Source organism: Genypterus blacodes, unplaced genomic scaffold, assembly GCF_046128005.1.
Source record: "Genypterus blacodes isolate CSIRO-AG114 ecotype Tasmania unplaced genomic scaffold, CSIRO-AGI_Gbla_v1 ptg000021l_1, whole genome shotgun sequence".
Classification (NCBI taxonomy): domain Eukaryota; kingdom Metazoa; phylum Chordata; class Actinopteri; order Ophidiiformes; family Ophidiidae; genus Genypterus; species Genypterus blacodes.
In genome coordinates this window covers 7,341,427-7,369,254 of record NW_027466834.1, presented here as the reverse complement: position 1 = coordinate 7,369,254, position 27,828 = coordinate 7,341,427, and the positions used below count along the sequence as shown (strand labels likewise).

Genomic DNA, 27,828 nt, shown 5'->3' with positions numbered 1-27,828 from the left:
AGTCACACAGCAAAGTGAAAGCACCCAATGTATTAAGCTGATTTAGTGATTTTGAGCACAATATGTCAATCACTTTGTTTTCTATAATAAATTGCATCGGTAGCTGTCGAGATGCAGTTCGTGTTCTTCGTGTTGGAGCTGTTACCGCGGCGATTGCAGTCTTAAATTAAGTTTTGCCAGGGGGTGGTGGCAATACTTTAATTATTGATGGCTTGATATCATCTTTCATTAGGCACATGAGAAAATGGAAGGGCTGTAAAACTAATTCAGACAAATTATGTTTTCTTCTAATGAACTGGCGAGAATTAAACAACTCCTTAACATTTGTTTGGATCTACAGTATATCTCTTTAACCACATTTTCATCCTACTAAATCAGTGATGCGCAGCTTAGACATTATGCCCACATTTGTTATTGTACAATCCCACTAATGTGCCCAGATCCAGGCATAATTTAGATCATTGGATCTATAACAAATTACATCTATTAATAGCCCATAAAGGGATAAAAAATAGATACTTGCTTATCAAGGTTACCTTACAATGCCACGTGCAACACTTTCACCAAATAAGTTAGAATTAGTACATATCTTGCCAAGAACAAAGAACAACGCAATGAAAGCAAATCTACAGTAAAAAACTTCAACTGCAAATCAACTCAATTTATCACATTCTGTGCCAGGTGGGATTTTCTTGTTTTCCTGCTTTGCTAAGTTGTTTTGTGGGACTATGCTGAGGCTGTGCTGCAGAAAGCAGGTAGTTTGGGTCAGAAGGGACACCAGCATGGCTGCCACTGTCCTTGGCTCACTTCTGTCCATGGCCCTGGATGAACCTGTACAGTATGTGGAGCAGCCAAGACAGAATGAGCCTCCATCTGTGTTCTCTCAGGCCAGACTGAGGGAGAGAGTGAGCCATAAGCACAGGGGGGAGGCTCGAAACTCATCAAGAAGCAAGGTTTCTATGAAAACATTCCGACACTTGGAATGACTCTCACCTCTGGGTTTTTTAAGTTAAAAGTTTCAAATTTTAAGTTTCTGTAAAGTAAATCCCGCATTAGGAGAGTAGTCATTAGCCCAGATATCTCCCCTCTGATACTGACAGAAATACCCTGCCAGGTTGTTTTGGTTCAGTCTAAGCCAATCATCCATCTGCCTAGAGACCAAATGCCACACATACATGTAGTACATACTGTAGCCTGACGAAACAAACATGGCTACCACATAATGATCCGACACTAGATTGTGTACTGAAGACAACGCTGGTCAATTGAATTTGACACAATGCATCTGCTGGATGTCCATGCATGAAAAGTGTCTTATTCACCTAATCTCAGTGATCAACGGTGGCTCCTTTAACTTGCCATGTTGGCTGTCGTTTCTTTATTATTAATGTGTCTTTAAGAATTAAAATAAGCGATACATCAGGGTAGATGAAAGGCAACAGAAATAACAAGACAGCGTTTTTTTCCCCTTTACAAATCTGTGAGCCAATGTTCCATGAAAACACATTGGAAGGTGTGAGAGTGTCTATCAAAACTTAACACCTCGTAGTGAAGTGTTGTTTAAGTAGCTCACTCTCAGTACATCCATTATCCTACAGGGCAAAGTGCACACACATCCACCACTGCATCCAGCTGGACTGTGAGAACAAGTCTGAACAGCTCCAAGCTGATGTGACTCAGTCTCACTGTCACTGCTACATGATGGGTCTGAGACAAGATGGAGGGCTGTGATGTGTTCCTCCTCTTTGTCTTACACTGGAAATCTATTCACGCTTTACTGAAGGCCTCAAAGATGCAATAGAGAATAAAATGGAATGACTTTTTTAAAAAGAGAGTGACAAAATAAAATAAAAAAATAAAATAAAAAATGGTGTTCATTGAAATAAAAAAAGACAACTGAAAAAAAACTGCAATCTTTTTTTTTTTATTCCAAATCATTACATACAAACATGAAATGGCAAAATGGGGAAAAAAGAACAAATAAGAAAAGGATGAAAAATTATAGGAACTCACATGTGGTGTACTAGTGTGTATGAGTGGGTTTGCATGTGTGTGTGTGTGTGTGTGTGTGTGTGTGTGTGTGTGTGTGTGTGTGTGTGTGTGTGTGTGTGTGTGTGTGTGTGTGTGTGTGTGTGTGTGTTCCTCTCAGTTCATCAGTAGCTCCATCTGCACCAGTCTTGCATTGGTGTCCCCTGCCATGTTATAGGGGATCATGCCGGCGAAGGTGATCAGAGCTCTTGCTTGGCTCCGCAGTTGCTGTGATCACACACACACACAAAGAACAAAGTGGAACATTCACAATGATTAGGGGCAATTCATAAGACACTGCGCCAGATGTATCATGATGTGCAGCATTATGCAACCTTGTTTCCTTAACATCTGTTACCAGCTTCTATGCTAAATGCTACTATGGCATTTCCTCATTTGTCATTAAAAAATAAAAAATAAAAGCTATCTCAGTCTGACGGTAACATTTCCATATTATGAGGAGTATTTCATGTTTTAGATTCTATTTGGAATGGAATAGCTAACTTGATATGTAAGCCCACATAGTTGATAGTCAGTTTTACGTGTTTTGATCTATTCGGTTCCAATTTTCCACATTAAATAATTTACCAATGTTGTTGGCCCCTTTGTTGTTCTTTGGAACTGTTGTAATTGTGTCCTCTCGTCATTTTACATTTGTTCTCTTTGGGATTTCACTGAACTTAACCCTTATCAAACCTCTTCTGGCAATCAGTAAGTATCAGAAATAACAGTGTTGTCCCTTTGCCTCAACAGTCTCTTCCCTCACCATGTCTCTGTCCTCTATGGTCCTCTGCATTCGTCCCGGCGTGCCTGCTGCCCCCTTCAGCCGCCTGTACTGGGTGAGCAGGATGTTCATGGTGGCCAGCAGCACCTCGGACAGGTTGTGGCGGACCTGAGGGGGAGTCAGATAATATTCATCTGAAGAAAGAGTCAAAACAAATGGTTGGTGTGAGGGGGTGGAATTCCCAGCTCTCACCTCATCGCTGAAGTTTCTGAAGGCAGCCACTCTCTCCTCTACACTGTCTTGACTGAGAGGAAGAAGCTTCAAATGCTCCATCACCTAACAGAAACACAGAAAACATTAAGGGACGAGTTTCTCATATTAAACACCATCATCAGTCCACATACGCAACCCTGTCACAACAGGATTCTTGAACTGGGACCATTTCAACGCATCACTCCAGGGTTTGGGGTGACAATCGACCTTATTATGTAAGCTGTACTCACATCATAAGCTCTGTCGACGTGACCAGCATGGTACTCATCAAAGAACGTCGTCAGGTCCAACAGCAGGTAGAAAGTGCTGTTGACTGAATTCTCTCCTGCGACACCCTGAGAACGATACCTGCAACGAAAAAAGACGAGGATTCAATTTCAGGCAACATGATGGTGGTGGTTTATTAGTTTATTAGTCTTAGGATGAGTCGAGTAGAGTGGGAATCTAAATGAACAACCAAAAGTACAAACGACGAGTTCATAGTGCTGTTAATAACCACATTAAGTCTCACAATTATGTTAATAGAGAATTCTACATTTGCTTAAGTTGACACTGGCGAATTAAATAGTTTTTCATATCATGGCCAAGATGAAATCAAATAGCCCTTTAGTGTGTGTGTCCTTACCTTTCAGCGATGGCCACAGCAGTGTTCTTCAGCCTCTCCTTGTTCGACTGAGAAGCACTGACCTGTGCAATGACGGGACTCAGCAACCTGTTCATCAACTCCAGCACCTTATCCGGGTTCTACAAAGCGAACAAAAGATGAAAGAAAGGAATTACAGCCTGCGCTTGAGGGATGAGCAGTCATTTCAAATGCCCGTTGTTTAATACGAATCGAATTAATGGCTGCATAAAAAGAGCGGCAAGCCAGAAATGCTGCAGTGTCACTGTGGGAGAGGAGGAGGGCTCACCTTGGCGAGCTCGTAGAGTTTGACGGATTCCTCAAACAATCCCTTGTTCTCCGCCTCTAAAGCGACTTTATTGATGATAGCCCTCGTGTCTCCGGCAAACTTATCTATCACGCCAGGCTGGGAACAGAGTGAAGAAGAGAATTCAGAGAGAGATCACATATCCACCACCCCAATTAATTTACAATCTCCCCAATCTCTGAATGATGATGAATCAGGCTGCAACTTTCAGAAAAGCCCTGTGAATGTTAGGGAGCGAAACAGAGGTGTATAAATCTCTTCACTGAAGGCAAAAACGGCACTGTGGGAAATTGTGGAGAAGCCTTTGGAAGCAGAGGCTAGAACAAAGCGTTGTCAAGTGCTTCTTGATGCGTAACAGTGCTGCAAACAGAGTGTCAAAACATGTGGGAGACATTTTCTGACCATCTCTTACAGATGAAACTCCCACACAGCAAGATGGGAGCAGAGACAAAGAGCGGCAGAGAGAGAGACAGGAGAGAAACCAAAGATGTTATCGCTCTACCTTTCTACTGCCGTCCTTCTCTAACCTCCCCAGCAGCATGTCGAACTGTGGGAAAAAAACACAAAACCAAAAATATATCAAAATGAAAACGCTGAGAGGAGAAACTGCTGCACAAATTGTTTTTACATTTCAAATCATACTTATTCAAAAAACAGAGCAGCAGCACATGTCGGCCATAATTAATAAAAGACACGGTTGTAAATTGTAACGGATGATGTAGTTGTCTGCTACATAAACATTTTCCACGATACACAAATTCCTTGGTGTCTAAAACGTCAAAGATAATGACACGTCCGCAAAATGTTCCGTCAAAGTGACACCTTCAAATTGCTCGTCTGGTCTGAACAACAAGCTGAACAAACAAGTATTCAATTTATAATAAGGAAGCAGAGAAAAGCAACCAATCATCACATTTGAGAAGAAAAAACATTTGGCATTTTTAACTTGATAAATGACTACAGCAATTACAACAACTTCATTACGAGTCAAATCATTAGTGTTCCAAATTAAAAAGCGCTCAGTCTCAAGCTTCCGATCAAGCTTCTGTCAGGCCAGACACCCACTAGACTTGCTTCATCGGAGAACATCTCAGCTCATCATCATTACTGTTTTGACAGCATCCACACTGATTGTGCGCTACTGGAGGAGTGCTAATGAAAATATCAAGTGTGTTTGATTACAATCGAGACCTCAGAGACAAGGTCAAGAGCGTAGGGCAGCAATGGAGGCGCACCGACTCTCTTACAGCAGGGAGGGGGCCAAACTTGTCAACTGTGTGATTCTGTAAACTTGTCTGGTCATCTAGTGGGCCCTTGACCTTCAGTGACATCATTAATAACCGTGCACAGATCCATCGAAAGGCACTATTAACATATTCCAAGTTTCCAAAAGTAAAAGTAGGTCACTCACCTCTCGGCTCTCTATGACGAGTTCACTGACGCAGCGCATGAACATGTTCTCTCCCTGACTGTCTTTCTCATTGCTGCCAGATGAAGCGCATGAAGTAGAAACAGAGACATTATGATGAATACCACGACCTAAATATAATATAGTGCGTTACAATACCCGGTATGTATACAGCATAATTACCGTAAGAAGTAAAAGTACTGCAGGGCTTCTCGTGGGTCGGTGGACTCAAACTTCCGAGTGTACAGCATGAGGAGACGGATGAAGTTGAGGCGACGGACCATGGGAGGGTCACCGGCCTCCTGACTCACTGCAGAGAGTAAAACACATTTTCTTTAATAATGCACACAGTAATGAAAAGGTAGTTTCATCTTAGACCTTCAAACATAAAGATGATTGTATTGATATGAAATCTTTGTAGACTTCAGCTCCTCTAATTGGATCAGAACAAAATGTACAAAACGCCTCTGCTCAAGGTTTCATCCATTTTTTCCCCTCATACATTCAGTTTTAAGGGGGTTTTACTCGTCATTAAAGAGAGATGTATGCTAGGTCAAGAATAGTTTATGCGTGGGCTGCATAGCCCTTTGAGACTCTGAATGGGATTCTATACGTAGACTTCACTTGACTATACTCACGCAGCTGAGCACTCTGGCCGGATGACTTCAGCAGCAGCCTCAGCTCGTACAGGACCAACGCCACGTGCACGGCATGACTCCGCAGTCTCTCCACCCGAAACAGGAAAGCCACAGCCGCCTCAAACTGAGCTGTGAGGAACAACACCTGGAAATACAGGAACGGCTGCTGGCTGGCTGAGAAATGGGACTCGCCTGTTGGACAAAAGAAGAGAAAGAGAAGGGATGTTGAACTACTTTGGATGATGTCGGATTACATTTGTTCACACATTTAATATTTATTTACAGAAAGTAATCATTTAATTAGGTGTGGTATTGTGACAATAATAATTTATACTTATCTGTAAAAAGAAATGTCACACATTCACAACACTATTTCTGGTTGAGTGAAGGAACTTAGTCATCAAGTTTACTTTTTAATTACAATCCTTAATCCTCTTACTGATTTAAAGTTTTAGGAATAGCAGTGGATGGACCATGTCAGCCTTTTTACAGCCTTATCTCAGAGTTACAGTTCTTTACTTCAAAAAGAGAATATATAGGAGAGAGTGAGAGCGAGCGCCAGAGAGAGAGAGAGAGAAAGAGAGAGAGAGAGATGCCGCATGACAAGGTAAGGGCTTTAAGAAACATTTGAGAGACAAAGGGAAATAGGGTGAAGCCGACGAAACTAGAAAGTGAGAGAGGCAGAGTGTGAGAGAAATGAAGAAAGGCTTTGGGCTTAACCTCCTGCTGTGAAGCAAGATGGAGGACAACAACAAAAGCTGTGCCAGACACCCGAGGGAATGGAACAGCAGACAGAAAAGAGAAGAAAGGGGAGAAGAAGCTGCACTCCCCACCGAGCGGAGACGACAGGAGAGGGAGAATGTTACAGAGTGAGAGCTACTGAAAGAGACAGAGTGGATGTGTGCGTGCGTGTGTGTGTGTACGTGTTAGAAAGAAAGAAAGAGCTCAGTCTTATCTGAAGCAAACAGGATCGGCCTGTGGAGACGGCGATTGCTCAGGAGAGAGAACATTGCACTACTGAATCTGTGGGACGGCGTTCCGGAAACTTCTGCCCTCCTAAAATATGTGTTAGCAGGTGTGTTTGTGTCTTCTCAAATAGACACACAAGGTTAAGTCATGTGTTGTTTAATGGCCACTAGTGCAGCTACACCGAACAGCCCAAGACGATTATATATGAAATAGAGACGCCAAGAGAAATGGACCGACACACACACGTCCATACCATAGTCCTCCAGCAGCTGCTTCTGTAGCTGTGGTAGAGTCAGCCTGTCCTGTGGAGAGCTGCTGCCATCATCATCGAAACACACCTGGTTCAACTGCAGAGTGAAGACAGAAACAAAGCCATACATTAAAACAAGGTCCAACTGTTAATAATAGAACTTAGGGAACAGTCGTTACAAAGAAATGGAATCTATATAATACTATAATGTACCTTGAGCCAGAGGTAGTCTTCGGTCTTATCTACCACTTCCCCATGGCTGTCACTGATGTCACATTTCCCAATAAGACAATAAACGGCTCTCTTATAGGGGTCGGCGCAGTTCCTCAGCACTCTGCGGTAGTGGAGACGCAGCTTGTTCTCCAAGGTCGGGGAGAGGCTAAAGGAAAGCAATGCGACAAGAAAGATTAAATAAAAGAGATTACATGATTGATCTGGTTTGGGTTTTTCTCTGTCATTTTCTCAGACCGAAACCAAAAACAGGCAAAATTGGGAAGACGAGTAGCTCAGATGTCCTCACCGTCTGTCTGGGCTGTTCATGTACTCCTGGAACCAGGACTTGAAGTCTCCTAGCTGATGCTGCACTCTGTTCACCACCTGCATGGCTGCGTTTAGGTCTCCACAACGCAGACAGTAGTAGATCACGGCCCACACTGGCTGACTTTCGATCTCACCGTCCTGTTGCAGACACCAATTATTACAAGATTATGGTCTGATGGTTTTTAACTGATATTTATAAATGTATTAATGTCTCAACATAATATCAATTTCAAATAAAGATCATGTCCCTGGCTGTGTGTTTGGTTGCTTAAAGAAAGTCACAGTTGTATCATTGGGATTCTGCTGGAACATGCCGACAACACCGACATAAAAACAAGGCATTGAACCATCGTGTGTGTGTGTGTGTTACCTGCATGCCAGGCAAGGGCCCTGGAAGTTTGATGTTGAGGAAGCTGCGGACTAGTTGGTATGTTCCTGGCACACCACCCAAGTGGGCCTGATGGAGGTTCCCAAACACAGTCACCATGGTATAGTTCCTATAACTACAGACACAAACGGACACACACACACCAGGTCATAAAACTGTCACTTTTGGACTTATGTAGGTCATTAAATTTATTCTGTTGCCCGAACTGACTAAAAGATCGACCCTTAGAGTTTTATCCCTGCAATGTGAAGAACAGCTGCTGGACCACAGAAAGGGGTCACACACACACTTACCTGTTCTCAAGGAAGCTGAGCGCCTGTCGTACGAAGGCCATTTGCATTTCAACAGATGTACGACTCTTAAGGGCGTCTTTGGCTGGAACGAGTAACACGTCTGACATCTGCTTCACCATCCCCCACATTTCTGATACGTTCTAAAGGGAAGCATGGGACAGAGTACACAAGAAGTGTCTCAAACAAACAAGTAGCACCTATATGTATTTGTAAAGAAACATCTGAACATAATCCACTATCTTCACAAAAATAGCATGTGACACAAAGTCAAAACAATTGTCTTACCTTGTCGTCGAGGCTTTCAGCGACAGAAGCACACAGGTCTCCTAAATTTGGTTGGATGTGACCATTCACTATCTTCTCATTGAAAACGAAGATCTGAAGAGAAAAAAGGTCGGGATAAAGAGACAAAGTTAAATCAAAAAGAAAAAATGTGTTTGTTGCCCATCACAGTCCATTTTTGTCAATTACTTCTGCAAACTCGTGTACATTTTCTTAAAAAATACACCTACAGCTCCATTCTGGGATTCAAAGGTAAATGCAGCTCTTATGACCATCGAGTGAAATGGTTCACCATGAAAAACAACACAAAAAGAATGAACACATTCCAAAGGTCATCAAAGAAGATTACAAAAACTAGACAAATGATGCCACACGCAATATGACGACACATGATGAAAGGAGCTGAGTAACAGCAGCGCCTCGTACAGCAGCTCAGACCCAGAGTCGTGGAAAGAGAAAGAAGGTCACGCAGGGATGGGGAAAAGAGAGAAAATATGCTGATCCCCCGCCCCACACTCTGGAAATTACCCAGACTCCCCTTCTACCGTTTAGTCAATATGTTTGATCTGTCACTGCCGCTTTTGCAGTGACCCCATTTGAAAAACAGACAGAGACGCATCGCAAATAAACCCCAACCGATCCCATCAATAATACAGTCTGGATTTGCACCTGTTTGTTGCGATTTGCTACTTTGTTTTGGTGCATTTCACTTAAATCAGCCATTTTGATAGCATTCATGATGACTGGAGGAAGAATAGTCACCTGTCGTCCGTAGGCCACTTCCACACTGTCCAGCGCGCTCCTTCCTGGGGCTGCCACTTCACTCACAAAGCTGGGCTAAAACAAACAGAAATGCCACACATTACTACTACAGTACTTCATAACTGACACTCAGGCTTGTGTGAAGTGTGGCGTCCCTGAGAAGCACCGGAGGAGTGTCGTCTCCAGTCTGGTGGCTGATAAAACAGTTAAATATGTGTTGAAGGTGACATCATTAATTAACATCTTAGTTGATCCTCTTTTTTCGTGTTCTGGAGTATTTTTATTGAAGACAGCAAACAATGAGCATGCGGTTATTAAACATTTTGGAGATGGTTTTTATTTTGCTGGGTTGAATGTGACATCATAAATGAATATGTTAGGTGGTCCTCCTTTCTCTCCACCTTTCTTTAAATTTCAGATGTCAATGAAAGTCTTTGACATTACACGGGGGAGAGATGAAAATAGCACCGTATCTTTAAGATCAAGGAGTTATTAAGGTTAAATCAAAAGAGTGGGTAGACTGAGCGTACACACTACAGTATTCAGGGTCTCCAACTTTCCAAAGATGTAACTCGGTTTACATGGATACTATACTGTGATCGTGACGACAATGCAGAGTAAGCTGCATACGTGGATGGAGTTAATTTTTATATAGACAAATAATTGCTTAATCAGCTTATGAGGCAAAGCGCACCAGGTGAGGAATGCATGTGGAGAAAGCTTTCACTGGTTATAACTGAGTTCATCATTTAACTATGTGCTAGAGTGGATTGATTTAAAATTGCATAATCTATTATCTGTTACATGAAGTAAGCCAATGCAAATGTATGCAGATTTGTCTAGAAACTACGTACAGCACATTTATGGCTCTTTAGAAGAATCTTAAATTTCAACTAAACTGCTATGTGATATGATCATCAAAATTCACAACCTGAGTTAAGGAAAGGTCTCTAGAGCGTAAGAAAAAAAGCCCCATAACTCGATGACGGGGCTATTTTTGATGGGCAAGTGGTATTAAAAAAGGACACTGGACTAAAGTCTGGTTGTTTCATTCCAAGTCGTGTGGAAAAACAATGCAGCATCCTAAAAGATTTCTTCATTTGACATTTATATTTCTATTCTACATCCCATAAATCCTGGAGTGTATGCAAATTGTTTCATTTGTTGGTCTTGGTTTACATAAAAAGGAGAATGTATTTATCCAAGGTTTTGCTTCAGTGGGCTGGCACTCGCTATAATGAAAGTAATAAAAGTACTTTCTCAGAAACACACCAACAGATGTTCACTCTGCAAGTTGTACCCATCATTTATGAAAAAAGCCTGAACATAATTTCATCTGGCATCTTCATTATTGAAAATGCAACAGCGGTGCTTTGTCCTTGTGGCAGAGAAATCCAAAACCTCAAAAGCGCCGATAATGCATGTACGTACATTAACTGACTTATTAATACATCCTGTTCTCACCATCATCCCATTTTAATGGAACAGAACTTACATTGTTTTGAGCAAGAGGGTTTAACTGGCAACTGTCATAAAAGTGTAAATATATTTGATAAGCATGCGTGTACTGAGAACAACTACAAGCACAACATACTGCGCAACCAATATCATGTTATTCAATGCGATGGATACCGACTTCTCCACAACGAAGAAGGTATCATATCGCTCAATATCGTATTTATGATGGGCTGGAGTATTTCTATGACTTGATTCATTTATAGTGGTTATATATTAAACCAGTTGCTTGAGGAAAGTTCTGTACCTCCACATCTTGACTGAAGTCCAGTGCGTCCTCTCCAGCTCCAAGCAGTGTGTGCAATACTCTCTGCTTCACCTGCTCCCATTGCACCAGCATGGACTCGCGATGGTACTCCTCAGCCAATAGGAACGTCTGAAGGTTTAAAAGGCAAGAAACCATCAAGACAAGTCGGCACTTATTAAAGAAATATCTCAAAATATCTGGGTGTAGCCAGGCCGTAAAACAGAATTAAAGCTTTCAGCAAAGATACATTTTTTACATTTTGTAACGCTGTTTGTAATACTTTAGTGATAAGACATGTGTACAGCTATCCAACACTCATGTACTTGTACAATAAAAATGAATGTAGTGCCACTCAGACAAAGTGCTGGTCAGTTTGCTTTAAGTGGAATGTCATTGTACGAGTGCGAGGTTAAAGTTTAATTCAGTGCACAGTATCTGCAAGGGAAAACACACTTTGCAGGTCTATAACGCCAGAGCAGATGGTTCTTGATTTGAGACATTAATGCTCTCCTATCAGACCGCTTCTTTGGCACACATTGGCCATGTATAAACACAATTGGCGTAAACTTGGGTCTACTTATGGCACACATGTGCACACATACATCAGAAGTGTACAGGTCCACCAGGACAGACTTCTGCCTATTTTATCTCTCCACAGAGACTCAAACTGAGATAATGGGAACGTGAGATAATTAAATCCTCCCAGTTTCCAGCTCAGGGAAATACAAAACTAGACAAGAGTTAGCACTGAGTTAACTTGGTCCCTGCCAAGAGTCCCAAAGCTGTGGCTTTAAATATTTCTAATCTTAATAGAAGCAAATGGCCTTAAATGTGACAGAATGATGCATAATATGTTAGTTTCTTCTTCTGTGGAGAAATGGGAGTAACGAAAACATGAGGCGTCACGAAACACAGCACACACTTTTATTTGATTACATCATAATGAACACATAAATATTAATTTGCTGTGCTGACTGAACTTGTGCGCACAGGCAGAAACCTTGCCTTAAAGGTTTGTTATGGCGACTTTGAAATGAACCTCAAAGATAGCGTTTGATTCAAACTTGGGTTTTTCAACTAAAGTCGGTCATTAAAAGAAAAAAAAGGAAAAAAAGACACAAAAAGAATAAAAAGAATAATGGCGATTGCCACTGAAAAATAACTGGGTTAAATATATTTTAGATGCAGACTGCCGTAAAAAGGTGATAACTTTGACTGAACTAATATTCAGATTTGATGTCAAGTGGCTGATCCGTAATGTTGTAATATCACATATTCCTCACATGAAATTAAACTACACTACTCTGAAACCTGCGAGAATATAATGCATTTTAACCTCCAGTTTCTTTTTGAAAATATCAGGTGCATTTGATTTCGCACCCTTCCAGGTCCTTTTCCCCTCTCAGGGAGCAGAGACAGAGAGAGAGATAATGGGAACAGCAGCTAATTAAACACAGGGCCTATTAACTCTGCACATTAGGGAAGCCATTTCAAAAGTGTTCCCTAAAGGTTCACACCAGAAGGGCTTTTATATCACAGCAAGCAAAGATTACCAAAAAAAAAATCAGTTTAAAGTGAACCTTTATTACAATAATAATGTTCAGAAATTGTGCTGAAATCTCTGCCAAATGTTTTAGCTGAGAATGAGGCAAATTAGAAACATTACGCAATTGTATTCTCATGTGTAAGAAAAGGAAGAGTTTAAAAAACTAAACTAAATCTTTATGTCAGGGCTTTCAAATAAAGTATTTAACATTGCACATAATGTGAGAAAGCACGTGATCAATCAGCCTACAAGTGAAATTAATTGCTTTAACTATTGATAGGACTATGGATATAAGTTATAGTACTTAGGCCTGGATCATATTGGAGCTGATTTGATTTGGTTTTCCATATTGCGGGATTTAGACTGATAAAAGCTCTAATTTAACTTGGGAAAGAATGAGACATTACGGAGCAGATACTGACCCTGCGGCGGGACTCCTCTATGGCTGACAGCAGAGCGTTGTCTCTCTCGTTCTTCAAGAAGCCCTGTCGAGTGAGAGAGAAGAGCCAACGACAGAGATAGAGGAAAAGGGAGAGAGGGAAAGGAAATCACAAAGAGCACAGACAAACAGAGAGAGAGAGAGAGAGGGAGAGAGAGAGAGAGAGCGAGAGAGAGAGAGAATACAAGCGATATTAGAATGTTGATGCAAGAATCAAACAGAGATAAACCATATGCATTGATTTCTAGAGAACAGATTTAGCAGGTGCACCATCATTTGCTTTACGGGAGATGGGAACCGCTTCGCAATTTTTCCCCCCATCGCATTTTCCATCCCTTTCCCAGACATGCACTGTGCAGTCCCGTGCATTGTCACATATGGATCCTCCAATTATCCCCTTCTCTGCACATATGTATAGGCAAACGGAGTGTCCATGCTTGGAGCGATCCTAATTTGTCACACACCATTTTGCACTCAGCATAGGCACCATTTTGGTGTCATCTTAAGATGGCTGCTCCTGAATACATCCATCCCCCAGGCCCCGTCTCTTCCTCCCAAAACTGCAATTATTCACACCCCTACTCGGATAACAATATGACTACTTATCCTATACACAAGTGAGCTATCAAGTGGCACTTGTGATACAAAGAGGAAGAGGACTGGAAGACAACATTACCGCACTTTAAGTCGGTGAATGCCAACATGCGTACAGGATCGCCATCTCGAGAAAATACTAAAATGGAGGACATTCTGTATGTGTGCGCTCTCTGGCAGATATATGGAACCAAAAATACCACAAATTAAGAGGCAAAAAATTAGGTCAAAATACATGTAATGTTTTAAAAATGGCGATACAGATTCAGTGTAGAAGACAACATTGTAACCACCATGGGTCAACAGAATAATAAATAAATAAAAAAGGATATTGGAATAGATGTGTGTGTGTAGATAGTTATCAGCACATAATTATTTATCTTTGTGATGTAATGGGAAAATATTGTGGAATGTGGAATAGTTTTGTTTTTTTGTCACGTCATGCACTTCTGCTACCAGCAGAGCATCGGTGATAACGAAGGCGTGTTAAGATAATGCTAATGCATACAAAATACTTCCTGCTGCTGCTTGGCTTTTAAAGACCCCCCAACCTCCTCAAGGGAATAACTGGAATATTTCTTTCAAAAGGAGATACAGGAAATGTGAACTTGGAGACCAACTCAATACTGCAGGGGTATCGCTCAATCAATAACTGTTTCCATCCCTACATGAGAGCAGGAAATTGTTCCATCTGTCAACGTAATGGTGTATTATTTCACTGCGTACAGTTTTAGTGCTGCTTTTCTTTCTGACACATCTGCCTTTCTGCCTAACATACTTTATTCCCACACTTCCTCCCGTTTACTTTCATCCCAGGTTCTCAGGCTTCTTCCCCCATCACTGCATTTGTCTCCTCTAACGTCGCTTTGATCAAACACAGGAAAAAAGGGGCATGTGACACAAAACATACAAAGCGCAAATGTATTTTGGCAGAAATAACAGCTACTTCTGTTTGGAAACCATAGCAAAAGTCACATTTCAGTGAACTCCTTAGTGAATTTGATGTTCTTATGTTGTGGACCAATTCTACGTCATTGACATTATGTTCCATTATTCTGATGGTAAGCTGCTAAAGGCATGGAAGAAGACAGAGGTGTGATTATGTCAGAAGAGCACTGACATGTGAATTTTACAATTGTTTGCATGTCTATTGGAATCCATTGTGGTAGATAAGCGATTTCCCAATGTCGCCCCTCTTTTTGACCTCTGAATTATCTCTCCCCTGAACCCCCTGCTCAGTCCTCATACCCTTGGTGTCCCTCCTTCACTCTCTCCATCTCCCTCTCTTCCCGGGAGAGGCTTAGAATAGGTCTATATTTAACCACTCTAACCAGAGGAGAGCTCAGGTCAACGCTCACTGGAGAGCTGCACTGGATAATGCAACAGAATAGAATAGAATGGAATGCTTTGACTGGAGTTCCAGGAGAAAGACATGAAACATTTCACCATCATCTCTTTCCAAAAGCGTCCTTAGAAGAAAAAAAAGTGATGTGTTGGGCCAATTTTTGGATAACTCAGATGGGAAAGCGCAGCCAAGCCGTTGCCTCTGCATTTTACTTCAGCTGATGAACAGAAGGCAACACATTTTTCATTGCTGTCATTCTGTGGCCTATCGCTGGCTGCACTGCCAAAGACACTGCCTATACAACATTATTTGTGCCAAACGTTAATTGATAGCAATTTCTTGCAACTACATCATAAAATTGTATTCGTCGTAGTTGCGAATGTCTTTTTATCTTAAAATTTTAGATTCTTCTTTCAGAATGAATGAAAGATTTGAAAACTTTGCGATGAACGCTACATCTTCAGAAATGTTGAATAACTTTAATTACCGCTAAATAGCTGACAGAGTTGGCATGTTATACCTCGGTGCATACACAGCGTTTCACACGGATTCAACACTGCCAACTCACTGCTACGCCTGACTGCATTTTCAGTTTCTAAATCATCATCATCAATCATTTTAAAAGGCAAACATTGACACCAAAGACCATGTAAAATAAAAAACACATCTGTACAGAAGAACATTAAGACCGTAATCTTAAACATTTCATCTGTGACTCAACAATAGATGTAAATGTATATTTTCTGTTGCCCCACCCCTGCATTGTGCATCCTCAAAGATCTGCAACCCACTGTTAACACCCACAGCCTGCTGGCCAGACGGCCCAGAAGCTTCTACTGGAAATGATTCAGCAACACCAAAAGTTTATTATTTGTAGATAAATCAGGAAATATGCTCAATCCATTTGATATAAATGGAGAAGGTGCAATTGGAAATGCGAAAACCTGATTGACTGAAAAAAAAAAAAGATGGATTTTGGATGGAGGTTTCATTCACCAAGTCACATTTTTAAAATGAAAACTGATAAAATAAAGAAATCGTCATTCCTTCATTTCTAAAAAATATACCCTACTATAAGACTATTGAATTACACATCCAGAAATGATCAAAGATGACTATACTTCTTGGGAATCATGGTAATCGTGGTGTGTCGTCAGATATGTAACAGGCATGCACAAGCTCGTTCACCGTGACGGAGCACACATGTCCAAAGAAGTGGCGCTGTCTGTTCCCGAATGCGAGCTTTAAATCGTAACATTCAGCAATGTAAGAGTGCAGGGATTTATTTATTTCGCCTTCTTTTGTTCTAGGTCCATGCTCACTGAATAGTATGAGATATTAGGTTTTTGAGCATAGGAGCAGTTGGACTCTATAGGCTGTATAAGGACACAGACAAAGAGGAATGCAGGCAAGGCGTCTTACTCTCTGGCACATCTTATGAATTAAATCATTTTCATACAGTATAGGCTAAATGCCAATAGATGGGAAGAGTGTTTTTAACATTCCTTTCCCTTGTTAAACCAATACTGGACAATGGCCAATATGCTTCATCATTCAGAATTTTAAGTACATGCCAACAGTCGAACCTCATTAAGGAACATATTTTTAGATATTGCTCAATAAACCCTTTACAATAACAACAATACATTTTCAAACAGATTATTGTTAAAAAAACACAGCAAATATAATTGAAGCTGTTTGCTGTCCAGTTACAAAAAGCTCTTTGCATGTTAAGTTTTTTTTTTCTTGTTTTTTTTTAAATGGCAAGCATCATCTAAGTCAGTGTGTGAGGCATTCTGTCCTCATTTGGCTTGACATAAAAAGCCAACCAGTGCCTGAGTGTGTGTGTGTGTGCGAGGGAGAGAGAGAGAGAGAGAGAGAGAGAGAGAGACAGAAAGAAACCCCACCCGTCACCGCTTCACTTCCTGTGTAGTACTGAACATGCGTTCATAGTACTAATTCTACATACACATACAGTATATACATTCAAGACAGTAGTCACTCTCTCTAATCATCAAGAATAAATGTCAATCAATGTATCATCATTTAAAGCTGTCATCTCCCACGTAGCTACAGACAACCTAACAGTACCACTGCTAAGATGGATTCTTTAACAGATCACAAGAAAGTGTTGCTGGCAAAGCACAAACATGTCTGATACTATGTGTGTGTGTGTGTGTGTGTCTGTGTGTGTCGAGCGCGCGTATGAGTGTATGTGTACATTTCCATGTAGACAATCATACTCACTCATGCTGAGCCCCTGCCTGCCTGGCAGACAGACGGATGAGAAGACAGGGTGAGAAGAGGAAGAGTACAAATTAGTTCTATTTGTTTCTTCATCTTTTTGAGGGTGCACCAGGTGCCTGGGCTTTGACAGCCAGAGTGACCCGAATTGGCTTTTTTGCCTCCCCCATTTCTCTGTCTTGCTTTGCCAGGACAGCAGTATTGGCCGCCATGCTGGGGCGTGTACCCTGTGCCCTGTCGAGCCGGCATCGCTGTCTAGTTACAGTCTTTCCCCGTTCAAAAGACGTCCGCTGACTCTTGTGTACGAGCCGGAGAAATGAGTAGACGACCCATTGGAGGTGGTTTTATTGTTGGAGGGATGTACCAACTGAGCGCGCAGACATAGGGGGGTTCCACGAGAAGCAAGTATGGATTCATATACAATATGACGCTGTACCATGAGCCGACATCCCCCTCCCCCATCCCGACTCTCTCTCTCCCTCCTTCCATCCCTCACTCCTATCCAGCCTCTCTGATGGCCTCCACCCCCTCCCTACCTCGGTTCCTCTTCTTTTCTTCCTTTTTTTTTTTTATCCATCTATGCATCCTTCATTCCCTCCCTCCCTCCCTCTCTCCTCCTTTAGCCCAATGCAATTATAGTAATGGATTTTTCCCCCCACGGTTGATGGCTTCCGACATCCTGTCTTGAAATGAGGCTAATCATGCTCTTAAGGGTCATGTTTAGTTAATGAAGGGTTTGGGAGGCACGTGGGGGAGGGGTCGGTGGGGGGCATTCCTATATGCAGTCTATCACAGAACACACAATGCAGGCGTATCATACACACACCTCCACTTGTAGCCTTGTGCACATGGCACACACAACGCATAGCGCACAGCTGCCTTCCTTATGAACAGGCCTGTGCAGAAAAGATGCAAATATATGTGATATAATGTTATCTAATCAACAGTACACAAATACTCATTCGCACACATGCTTGGACACACTGTGTACGCAAGAAATCGATCGGGAGGGACATACGCAGCCGTGCAAACAGAGTACGTGCATGATTCACAACTGTAAAGCTATGTCAGTAGTGTGAGTCCGAGTCTATTACAGCAGACGCTCTGGGCGATATACTGTGTGTGGGAGACTATGTGAGTGAGAGAGGAAAAAAAACAGAATAATCAGAGATAGAAGAAGAGAAAGAGTAGGTAGAAGGATAGAGAGCAGCAGCAGAAAAAGAGATGGACAGACGTGGGGGGCGGGCGTACTGGCAGAGAAAGACGGAACAGTGAAAAGTGATATGAGGACACAGACAGAAATGCAGCCGTCGCCATTTTTTTTCTACCGGCGCTGCTCTCCACTCATTCCTCCATCTCAGTAACTATCCATTTTAGCTCACGTGATATCGAGCTACTTTGCCCGGTTTTGCTTCCCTTCTTTCTCTCGCCATCAGTCTCTGTGATTCTCTTCCATCTTTCCTCTGTACCTACATTGTAAAGCCTCTTCCTGTGTGATGTTGAGCTGCTGGTTAATGTGCCCATAGCGGGGTAATGTTACATGATGTTCCAACAGGGTGAAACTAATATGAATACCATGACAACCAGAATATGCTCAGATACATAAAGGAGCGTCGGTTTTATATATTGCAAATAATGAAGGGGGAAGGCGACACAGAAATCTTAAATCTACGACTCCGTGTCTATACAGGTTTCTATAGTGAGACGCTTAACAAGTGTGTTCAGCCACACATACAGAAACGTCATACATGTGTAGGAGACTTTTCCATACAGGAATAGGCGTATCAGACAAGGGTATATTCCTTACAGACATAACCCCTTACATGACAGATACAAATCATCTTCTACTCACATGAAATAAATTGGTTTTTCAATCATTTAACTCACAAATCATAAATCTAACCGCATTGTTTCTGTGGGGAAAAGTCAGAACCCTGCTGTGAAAAATGGGCCTGTACATCATGAGGCAGGCAGGCAGTCGAGTCGGGGTAACAACCGAGCATATGTCGATATATGCACTTAAGGCATTTTCCCTCTGATGTAATAAAGCCTTTCTACGACTTGAAAGCAAACATCCCAGTGTCTTTCTCATCTATCAGTTCTATTTGATTCAATTAAAAGGGGTCTACGCTGCTTCATTTGAGTCTTTGTTGCTTCGTTCGAGTCAACATTGCTTTAAGTGTCCGCGAGTGCGTTTAAAATGCCGTCAACTCTCAGCCGGTGAGGGCAGAAATTGCCATCTAAAACAAATTATCTCCTACTCTGATCTGATATCAGGATGCGTTGATGAAATATTAGAATGCAGTGGGAGAGACGAGGGGAAGAATGTTTATGCGACCGTCTGTTTTCCATCTACGTTTGTTAACTGGTGAGAAAGAGTTTTGCTCAAATTGTTCAATACATGGAAAACTCATTCGAGAGGCGCCGAGTCACGGACTGTTGATTTTCGTTGTGATCCAAGACGTTACAGTATCCCGTATCTTAAGGCAGTTGGTCATTGTTTGTACAGATACCATCTAAGTAAACAGTGATTGTGTCTTTTTCCCCAGCAATCCTGGTCTCCCAATACAACCCCACCCATGTTGCAACGCTAACCAAATAACTGTGACTGTGCGTTGTAGTAACCATCAACATAAAGAACGAGGGGAAGGCAGATTAAGTTTTGTGATTGTGGAGAGGAACTCTAGCTATCATTTTGTACCTTGAAATTACATTTGTAAAGGATTGAAATAGGTTTACAGCTTTACATACAGGGATCAGACAATTACCGCTCCCATGGACTTTGATATGAATATCTGTACACCGTCACCATCTATGCACCTTTCATTTTAATCCCAACTCCTTCCTGGAAGCCTGATGGTTCAAGTACAGCAAATGTTACAGCTAAGACTAAACTTGGTAATGTACTCTATATTAAAAATAAAGAGAGGAGAAAAGGCAGGGAATGAGTCTGTACTTTGTGCGCATACACCCCCATGCTGCCAGAGGCTAAGTGCTATTCCAGTCAGTCAGTCAAACCCACCCAGACTAGCAGACATCCGGCTGACTGAAACCAACACGGAGCTCTGACCAAAAGGAGGGGGCCAAGTGAGAGAAGTGGATGAAAAAGATGAGTAAATGGAACAGCTTAGGAGGTAGAATCAGAAAAAAAAACAAGGGGAGGACAAGGGAAGAACACGAAAGACATTATGGGAAAGATGATGAAGGACAGGATGGTTTGACCTAAAGCTAAGCTCTATGGCTGAATAAGTCAGAGGGAAAGGAAGGGATGGAGAGAGACTAATGAACAGAAGGATATGGTTGGACAAAGAGCTAAAGGATTAAGCGAGGGAAGGAAAGAGGGATGAAGGAAAGAGACATTGCCAGGAACAAAAGCTAATGAAAGAAAAAGGGGGACAGACTTGCTGTAGCTTTGGCACTGTAGCTTTCATTCCTCCTTACCTGACATTTTATTAATCCTCCGTATGTATACACAATCCCCACAATCTGACAAATAAGCAAAGGAAAATGTGTTGCGACAGACAATTCGTGGAGGAATACACCCGTGCCTGCTTCTTTTGTTCAAATTTTATATCAATACATTTTTTATCTGACAGCTCCTTGAGATATTTCCAAATACCATTCATTAAAACTGCCCTAAGAGATAATCCTCCTCTGACAGAAGCTCAAAATATTTACACACTTGTAAGTACATGAGCTCTTTGTTATTTATAACACTAACACATCCTCAATAACCCTGTTGAATTAAGTATATTACTGAATACAAGAGAAGGTTGATGACTTCAATTGCTTGACTATATCAGGTAGGGTTGTAAACATTGGGCTTAGTCACAAATATGACGCAGCTAACTCACAACTCTCAACGGTCTCCACCCAAATTTGTTTCAATCGTAAATGGGTGATATTGAACAAAGTCAATCCTACATAATTCAGCTGTATGTAACAATGTATGACTTCTTCTTGTCCAACTCCATGGACAGCATATGTGAAAGACAATGTGGATCCCATAGGCCCAAGAGTTTCAACAACAATACCAGCAGGTTAATATTCTACAATCAAATCAACGTTCATGTTGGCTACAGGAAATTCTTGGCAAAAATATTCTGCCCATATGAGATTCATATAATGTTGAAACGCAAGCACGAAAATGATACCGCAGCCTATACATCTCCTTTCTGTGCTGTACAACCATCACCGTCTGCGTAAAACACACCGACATAACAGGAAGAAGACGAGGATCCCACAGATAGGGAGGCGTACATAATCATCCACAGCAAGTCATCAATTCTCTGAAAGACTTGCTTGCTTTTCACAAAGAGCAGCAGATAAGAGGATCAGTTCTGATGGAATTATATTTAGGCTGTCCACAACTGGTTGAGAATTCAAATATTTTACAGACAGAGCAACTTAGACCATTAGACCTAGACAAATGTAAAAGTGAAAAATATTTTGTAACTTTGTATAATCAGTGCACCAATCCAAATGAGCTGTAATGCGAAAAGGAGAAGTATCCTTATTACCATTCTTTACTCCATATTTAACAGCGCTGACATTTTGCTTTTCATGTTCTATCTAACCTATTATTCTCAATAATAAAACAAATCAAATTTGCTGGACAAAATTATTGGGACCCATAACCTAATATTCTGGAACACACCCTTTTCACTGCAATCAAGTGCTTTCTGCAGCTCTGCATGAGAATTCTACACTTCTCAGATGGTAGTTTGATCCACTCTCAGGGTCTTTATCCTGTTACATGATCCAGTTTTTCTGACACTGTGCAGTAAGTTCGGCTCCAGAATGTCTTGATAATCGTCTTATTTGATCTTATTTCATTGTGTCCTGCACAGATTCCAGACATCCTGTGCAAGACGCAGCAAAGCAATCCCATATCATAACTGACTCCCCTCCATGTTTCAGTCTTCTTTTCTTTGAAAGCTTCATATTTTTCCTTCTGTGAACATATGTGAATGCCTCTGATGATGTAAGCTCTAATGTTGTTTCATACTGTATGTATGGCCTAAGGACATTATCCCTAAAGCATTGTGGTTTGTCAACATGCCTTTCAGCAAACTCCAGTTGGGCTTTTTTCTTTTTTACCTCCCTTTCGAAAGTGGGCTCTCCCATAGTCTTCGAGGGTGCAATCAGAGACTGACAGAGCTTAATCTTGGAGATCAGCCTGCATCTGTTTTCCTTGGTTCTTCATCCACTATCCTTCTATTCTTGGGTCAATTTTACTCTTGCAGTTACATCTAGCTAGGTTTGGCTACGGTCCCATGGACCTTAAACCACCAGATAATATTAACAACCGTGGTCACACGAACATCAAGCTACTATCTCACATACAACACATGTGGTTCATTTGTGTCATATGTGGATACGCCTACAGTAATGGTGTAATACTGCCGCTTGCTGGACCAACTGAAAACTGCAATATGTCACATAAATTGTGAAGAATGTAGCCAGCCAAATATTAAAGTACTCGTTCTGAAAAGCAAATGACCCTATAATATAGATTAACAAGGACAGAAAATAACACTGACTGTAAATCAAATGTGTTGCCTGCCTGGTGACTCCTAAAGGTGGTTACAGTTAGATCATTGTTTCATACAGTGGGCAAAGTCATTTCATTTGTAATCAGCGTTTAGATGCATTTGACTACACAACTACACACTCTCCCAAACACCATTCTAATGCTGCTCCTTGGTACATTAGAGAGCATTAAGGGAGAGTGGACATTCCCTTTGAGGGCACACATGAGTACTGCTGAGGTACAGCCCTGTTCATAATGCAAAAGAAAATGAGACCAACTAACTAACCGTGATGTGCATTCCGGTACCATACAGAACGGTTTACAATACAGCTCTCTCACAAAAAGAGAGGCGCACATACAGTATCAGTCAAATTATGGAGCTGTGGTACCATAGGGCAGACTTTGGATTTGGTATCCTTCAATCCACTTAGTCAGCTTAGTAAGCTTTCTCATGTTAAATTACACCTACCTTTTATTAGTTTGATGTAAATCAGCGAGCATATGTTTTATTTTATCTTGCGTCTTTTCTACTTACTATTTTCAAATACTGTTATATTATGTATATATATATATATTATGTTACTTTTGTACTTAAATAATCAGGGCCCGTAAAACCAACCTACACTTCTCTACCGTAATCACACACCTATAACAATCAAATATTAACATTTAACTGTAGCGCAGGTTTTGAGATCAGGTACCTAACCAAGGATCCACATATTGTTACAAGCACTCGTTTCAAGATATCATAGATTGGTCATCGTGTATCTGTTGTCATCCCCAAGATATTCTAAGGTGCAGAAAGGTTCCAGGTACCTGTATGTCAGTGTCTTTGACCGGCTCCAAGGGCTCGAAGGTGGTGGCAGCACTTAGACTCTCCAACCTCTGAGAAATATGGAAGATGTCCAAACCTCTGGAACCAAGGAGGATTGACCTGAGAGTGACAAAGAAAGGCGATGAGATCTTGCAGAAGTGCAGGAATACATGAGATGATAGGACTAAATTAAGGAGGTAACTGAACTAACAAAGACCTGTAGTACTGTCTGACAATCAGTAGAGGGCACACAAGGATTTGCTACAAAACAAGTACTACCCATGATATCAAAAGCATTTCCAGTACCTGTGATTAGGGATCATTAAAGGTTGGCCTAAAAAATACACAAAATGCATCCATACCACCAAATGAAATAATATTGTTTTCCTGTGTCCTTGAAAAAGACATTGTGAGGAAAAAAATAATAACATGGGGTTAGGTTCCATTTGCCCTTCTGTCATTTAGAGAAAAACAGATAGCTAGTGGCATTACGTTACAGCCAGGCACATATATACCTGATAACACTGCAGAGCCAGCTGAATCCTATGAATTCTGTCTACGTATGTATCTTATATATATAGCAGTGTATGTAGGTACATACACTTACACACACTGCTCCAAGGGCTGCTCCAAGGGCTCGACAATGTTTTATAAATAAAAACACCTTAACAAGAATTAAGGGAACACTTAAATCACACATCAGATCTTGATGAACAAATTATTCAAGTTGAAAATCTTTACTGATTGTATCTTTACAATGTATAACTCGATCGGAGGCGATAGGGACGGTGGTCCCGGTGGCCCGAAATAATCTAAAAGCAAAAACGTGTCGTCTGTTCCCGGCGCCCGCACGCGCAAAACCAGTGCCAGGTTAAAATCGCCCCACAGGGAGGTACCCCACAGGGGGAGCTGTTCTACCTGAGCAACCTGATTGGGCTGCAGTTATCGCCTCATGCTACCAGGAGTGACAAGGACACTGGCAGAACACAACACTAGAGAAGAATCAGTCGGGATGAATAAGGAGAGAGCAACACTAATGATAATTTGACGATTCATGTGTAATATATCTAATATGGCAATTTTAAGATCCCGGATATTCTCTTTAAACTGACATAATCAAAACAATACTTAACATATACCAGGAAGAGGAGCTAGGTAATATTTCAAAACTCTATGAATGCCTAATCTTAACAGAAGATTAAAGAATCATAAAGTGTCTGCCCGAGCAGTCTCACAAAAACATCTTATCAAAGTATTTTGTGAGGAGGATGTCAAATTACAGATGCTATAGTTGCTAATGTCACAGATAAGAACATGAGAAATGTTCTTGTTGTGTGTGATGCCCTTGTGTGCATTAGCACATTGAACTTACGCTTTCACGTCGGCAGCATCTTGTGATGTGCGGGTCAACGTGCGGGAACGCAGCCTCTCCCCTGCCTGCTGGATCTCCTGCAGGTTCCTCTCAACGTGTGGCAGCTCAGACACAGCTTCTGTCTCAGCAGCCAGCTGCTCTGCCTGCTGCAGCAGCTCCCCAAAACCCTCTGCATCCATACCTGAAGAGAGAGAGAGAGAGAATGTCTGAATGACTAAGTACAGATGAGCATTGTTTTACTTAGATCGATGAAAAAGACAGGAGTGTAATTGCAGTTTCTCCAAAATCCTAACCTAATGCAATTTTGAATTGTTCCTCAATGATCGAAAAAGTGTCTTTATGATGCAAAAAACACTGTAGAATATGGTGATTTCCTTTATGTGAGTGTACTGTATGTGTTGCACTCTTGTTTTGACCACATCTGCATGTTTGTTCTTAACTTGCAAGAATTGATTTCATAGATGTCTGCCATACAAAGTTCCACCCTGCTGATTCAATATCAAGAACCACATTGGAAATGACAAATGACAAACAAGCTGAGATGTATTTTGGTTTTAATGTAAACTAAACATTCTGGGTGCTTACATCGAGAATTCATGTATACAGATTTATAAACAGTCAATAGATTAATAGTACCCTTAGTTGTCTGCTACTTAACCGGAGGTAGTGTTCAATTTTATAGTGTAATCCAGATTTATGAGCAGATTAATATGAACTCCCTCCAGTGCACGTTCTACTGTTTCAAGTTTATTAATTTCGCCACTACTAAGAGTCTACAAATGAAGCGCACTACACAAGTAAGATAAGTGGTACATGCCTGGTAATGTAACGTTAGTATTTATGCCTTCATAGCTCAGTGTTGTGTGTGGGACACACAGCTGATATCAACAAGAAGTAGCGCGCGCAGGAAATACCGCAGCAATAACTTTAGCTCAGCGTTAGCACAATGCTAGTACCTAGCCCTGTTGTTGTCATCCCATTTCATTAACACCTTGATTAAATTTTGCGTATAGTGAACAGATTTGTTATGTATAAGGCGCGGTTTCACGTAAGTACAAGACTTCAAAACAGATTCGTTTGGGTATGTATTGGTATTTCAATGTGACTTCACAAGCATTGGTTGCATCTAAATCTCCAATTAAACTTGGGGGAACTCGTTAAACCCTTACACTGGTCTAGTTTGACGTCTAAATGAATCGCGGTCGTGGGTAGCTAGCACGCTAATAGCTAACGCTCACGCGCATGCTGACAGTTGATCGCTATACATGTAAATGTTTTTATCTTACATTATCATAGAAAGACAAATTACTCACCTGATAAGTAGGACGGCCGTATGTATGTCGTTATTCCTCAGTTTGAAGCGTTGATTATCACTCATTCAGTTTTGTTTTGGAGTCTGGCATGCATTTGCCGGCACTTCTCAGCTCGATGCTGATTGGTCAATGCCATGTGCCTTCCCGGATGTCACATCTGTTTTCCGGCTGTGTGTAGAATTGTGCTGCGCCCCCGCGTGAACAGGAGAAACTGAACGTAATCGTGCTTAGGGGTTAAATCAAACAAGAGCGATAGAAACAGGCAAGTGATGATGTAACTACTCAATACTTGGGTAAGATGTCAGGCTCTTTGAACATTTATGTATTTGGCATGGATGTTTGTTTCAATTTCCCTCTGTGCACACAGTTCTGCAGCCGCACAAGCTGCTGAAAACTTTACATTGTTATTAAAGACTTGTTTTATATGAACATAACATTTGACTGAAAGTGGTGCCTTTGGAGAGTGATACATTCAAGAAGACAACAGTGTGATGCATTCAAGTTACAATCAAGTGTGATGTGAAGCATTACCTTTGAACTCAAAGGCAGCAAAACACTGAGGTCACTCAGTTCAATAGAATGTTGGTCAGTAAGTTAGTAGGACTGATATGGTAGTGTAACTGAATGTAACTTGTAGTTTGTTTTGGGGTGGTTGTGTCATATCAGGGTGAGGAGGATCAGTATGAATGGAAACTCCCTATCTCTGTCTGACTCCCCCGTGTTTCTGTTTTTAATTCTAATAAAATTAACTGAATTTGCAGTGAAATAAATTTTATGGGAGCTGAAAGCATTCACCTGTCCTGAAATTATTAATCACAATGGAGAGGATAGGTAGGTAGAGAAACATGTCCTAGTTCTGTCTACAGTCGCACACAAACAGCCCTGACTAACTTGTGTGTGTGTGTGTGTGTGTGTGTGTGTGTGTGTGTGTGTGTGTGTGAGAGAGAGAGAGGGGGGGGGGGCTGTGTGCAACCTCACTCCCCTGCATTGTCAGCAAACAGGGCAGCAAAAATGGAAGGAAGGAACGGGATCTTCAGGACATCAGGGATCTGGTTGGAGCTATTTTGATGCATTTTAAACTAGGGATGATTCTAAACAAAGATATGATGAAGTCATTAACATGGAGGCATGGTTAAATTATTGGCTTTAACTTCTGAAGCAAAAAAAGGTACTGTCGAGGAAAACGTCCCTGGATCGGACCGAGAAAGTTCTGGAGCTCTCCCCCAACACTTCCAAGAAATACATTGTCACCTTTATCTTCACTCAAAATTAATGATCTATCACACAATATATGCTTATAAAACAAACAGTAATACTAAATGATTGAATTGGCCGAACCTGCAGAAGGATTGAGTGAACGCCAGCCCTGAGCCCAGTGTAAG

The 27,828-nt window shown here is 41.3% G+C and overlaps 1 protein-coding gene across 2 annotated transcripts; it reads right to left on the bottom strand.

The window, feature by feature from the left end:
- Positions 1-1,903: 1,903 nt before the first annotated feature.
- On the bottom strand, positions 1,904-26,591 carry nup93 (nucleoporin 93). 2 transcript variants are annotated; one of them, XM_076142539.1, is made up of 23 exons: positions 26,447-26,591; positions 25,134-25,314; positions 23,764-23,881; positions 13,215-13,277; positions 11,247-11,375; positions 9,485-9,559; positions 8,726-8,818; positions 8,441-8,580; positions 8,130-8,262; positions 7,740-7,897; positions 7,433-7,598; positions 7,223-7,316; positions 6,001-6,192; positions 5,546-5,672; positions 5,366-5,438; positions 4,457-4,501; positions 3,937-4,053; positions 3,651-3,769; positions 3,256-3,373; positions 3,005-3,088; positions 2,795-2,920; positions 2,110-2,256; positions 1,904-2,039 (listed from the first exon to the last, which is right to left on the bottom strand). In XM_076142539.1, exons 2-22 carry the CDS (start codon positions 25,310-25,312, stop codon positions 2,146-2,148), a joined length of 2,460 nt encoding a protein of 819 aa, XP_075998654.1. In that variant the 5' UTR covers positions 25,313-25,314; positions 26,447-26,591; the 3' UTR covers positions 1,904-2,039; positions 2,110-2,145. The 2 variants fall into 2 exon arrangements, with proteins under 2 accessions (XP_075998654.1, XP_075998653.1); XM_076142538.1 differs by having other exon boundaries at positions 1,904-2,256.
- Between the last annotated feature and the right edge of the window lie 1,237 nt (positions 26,592-27,828).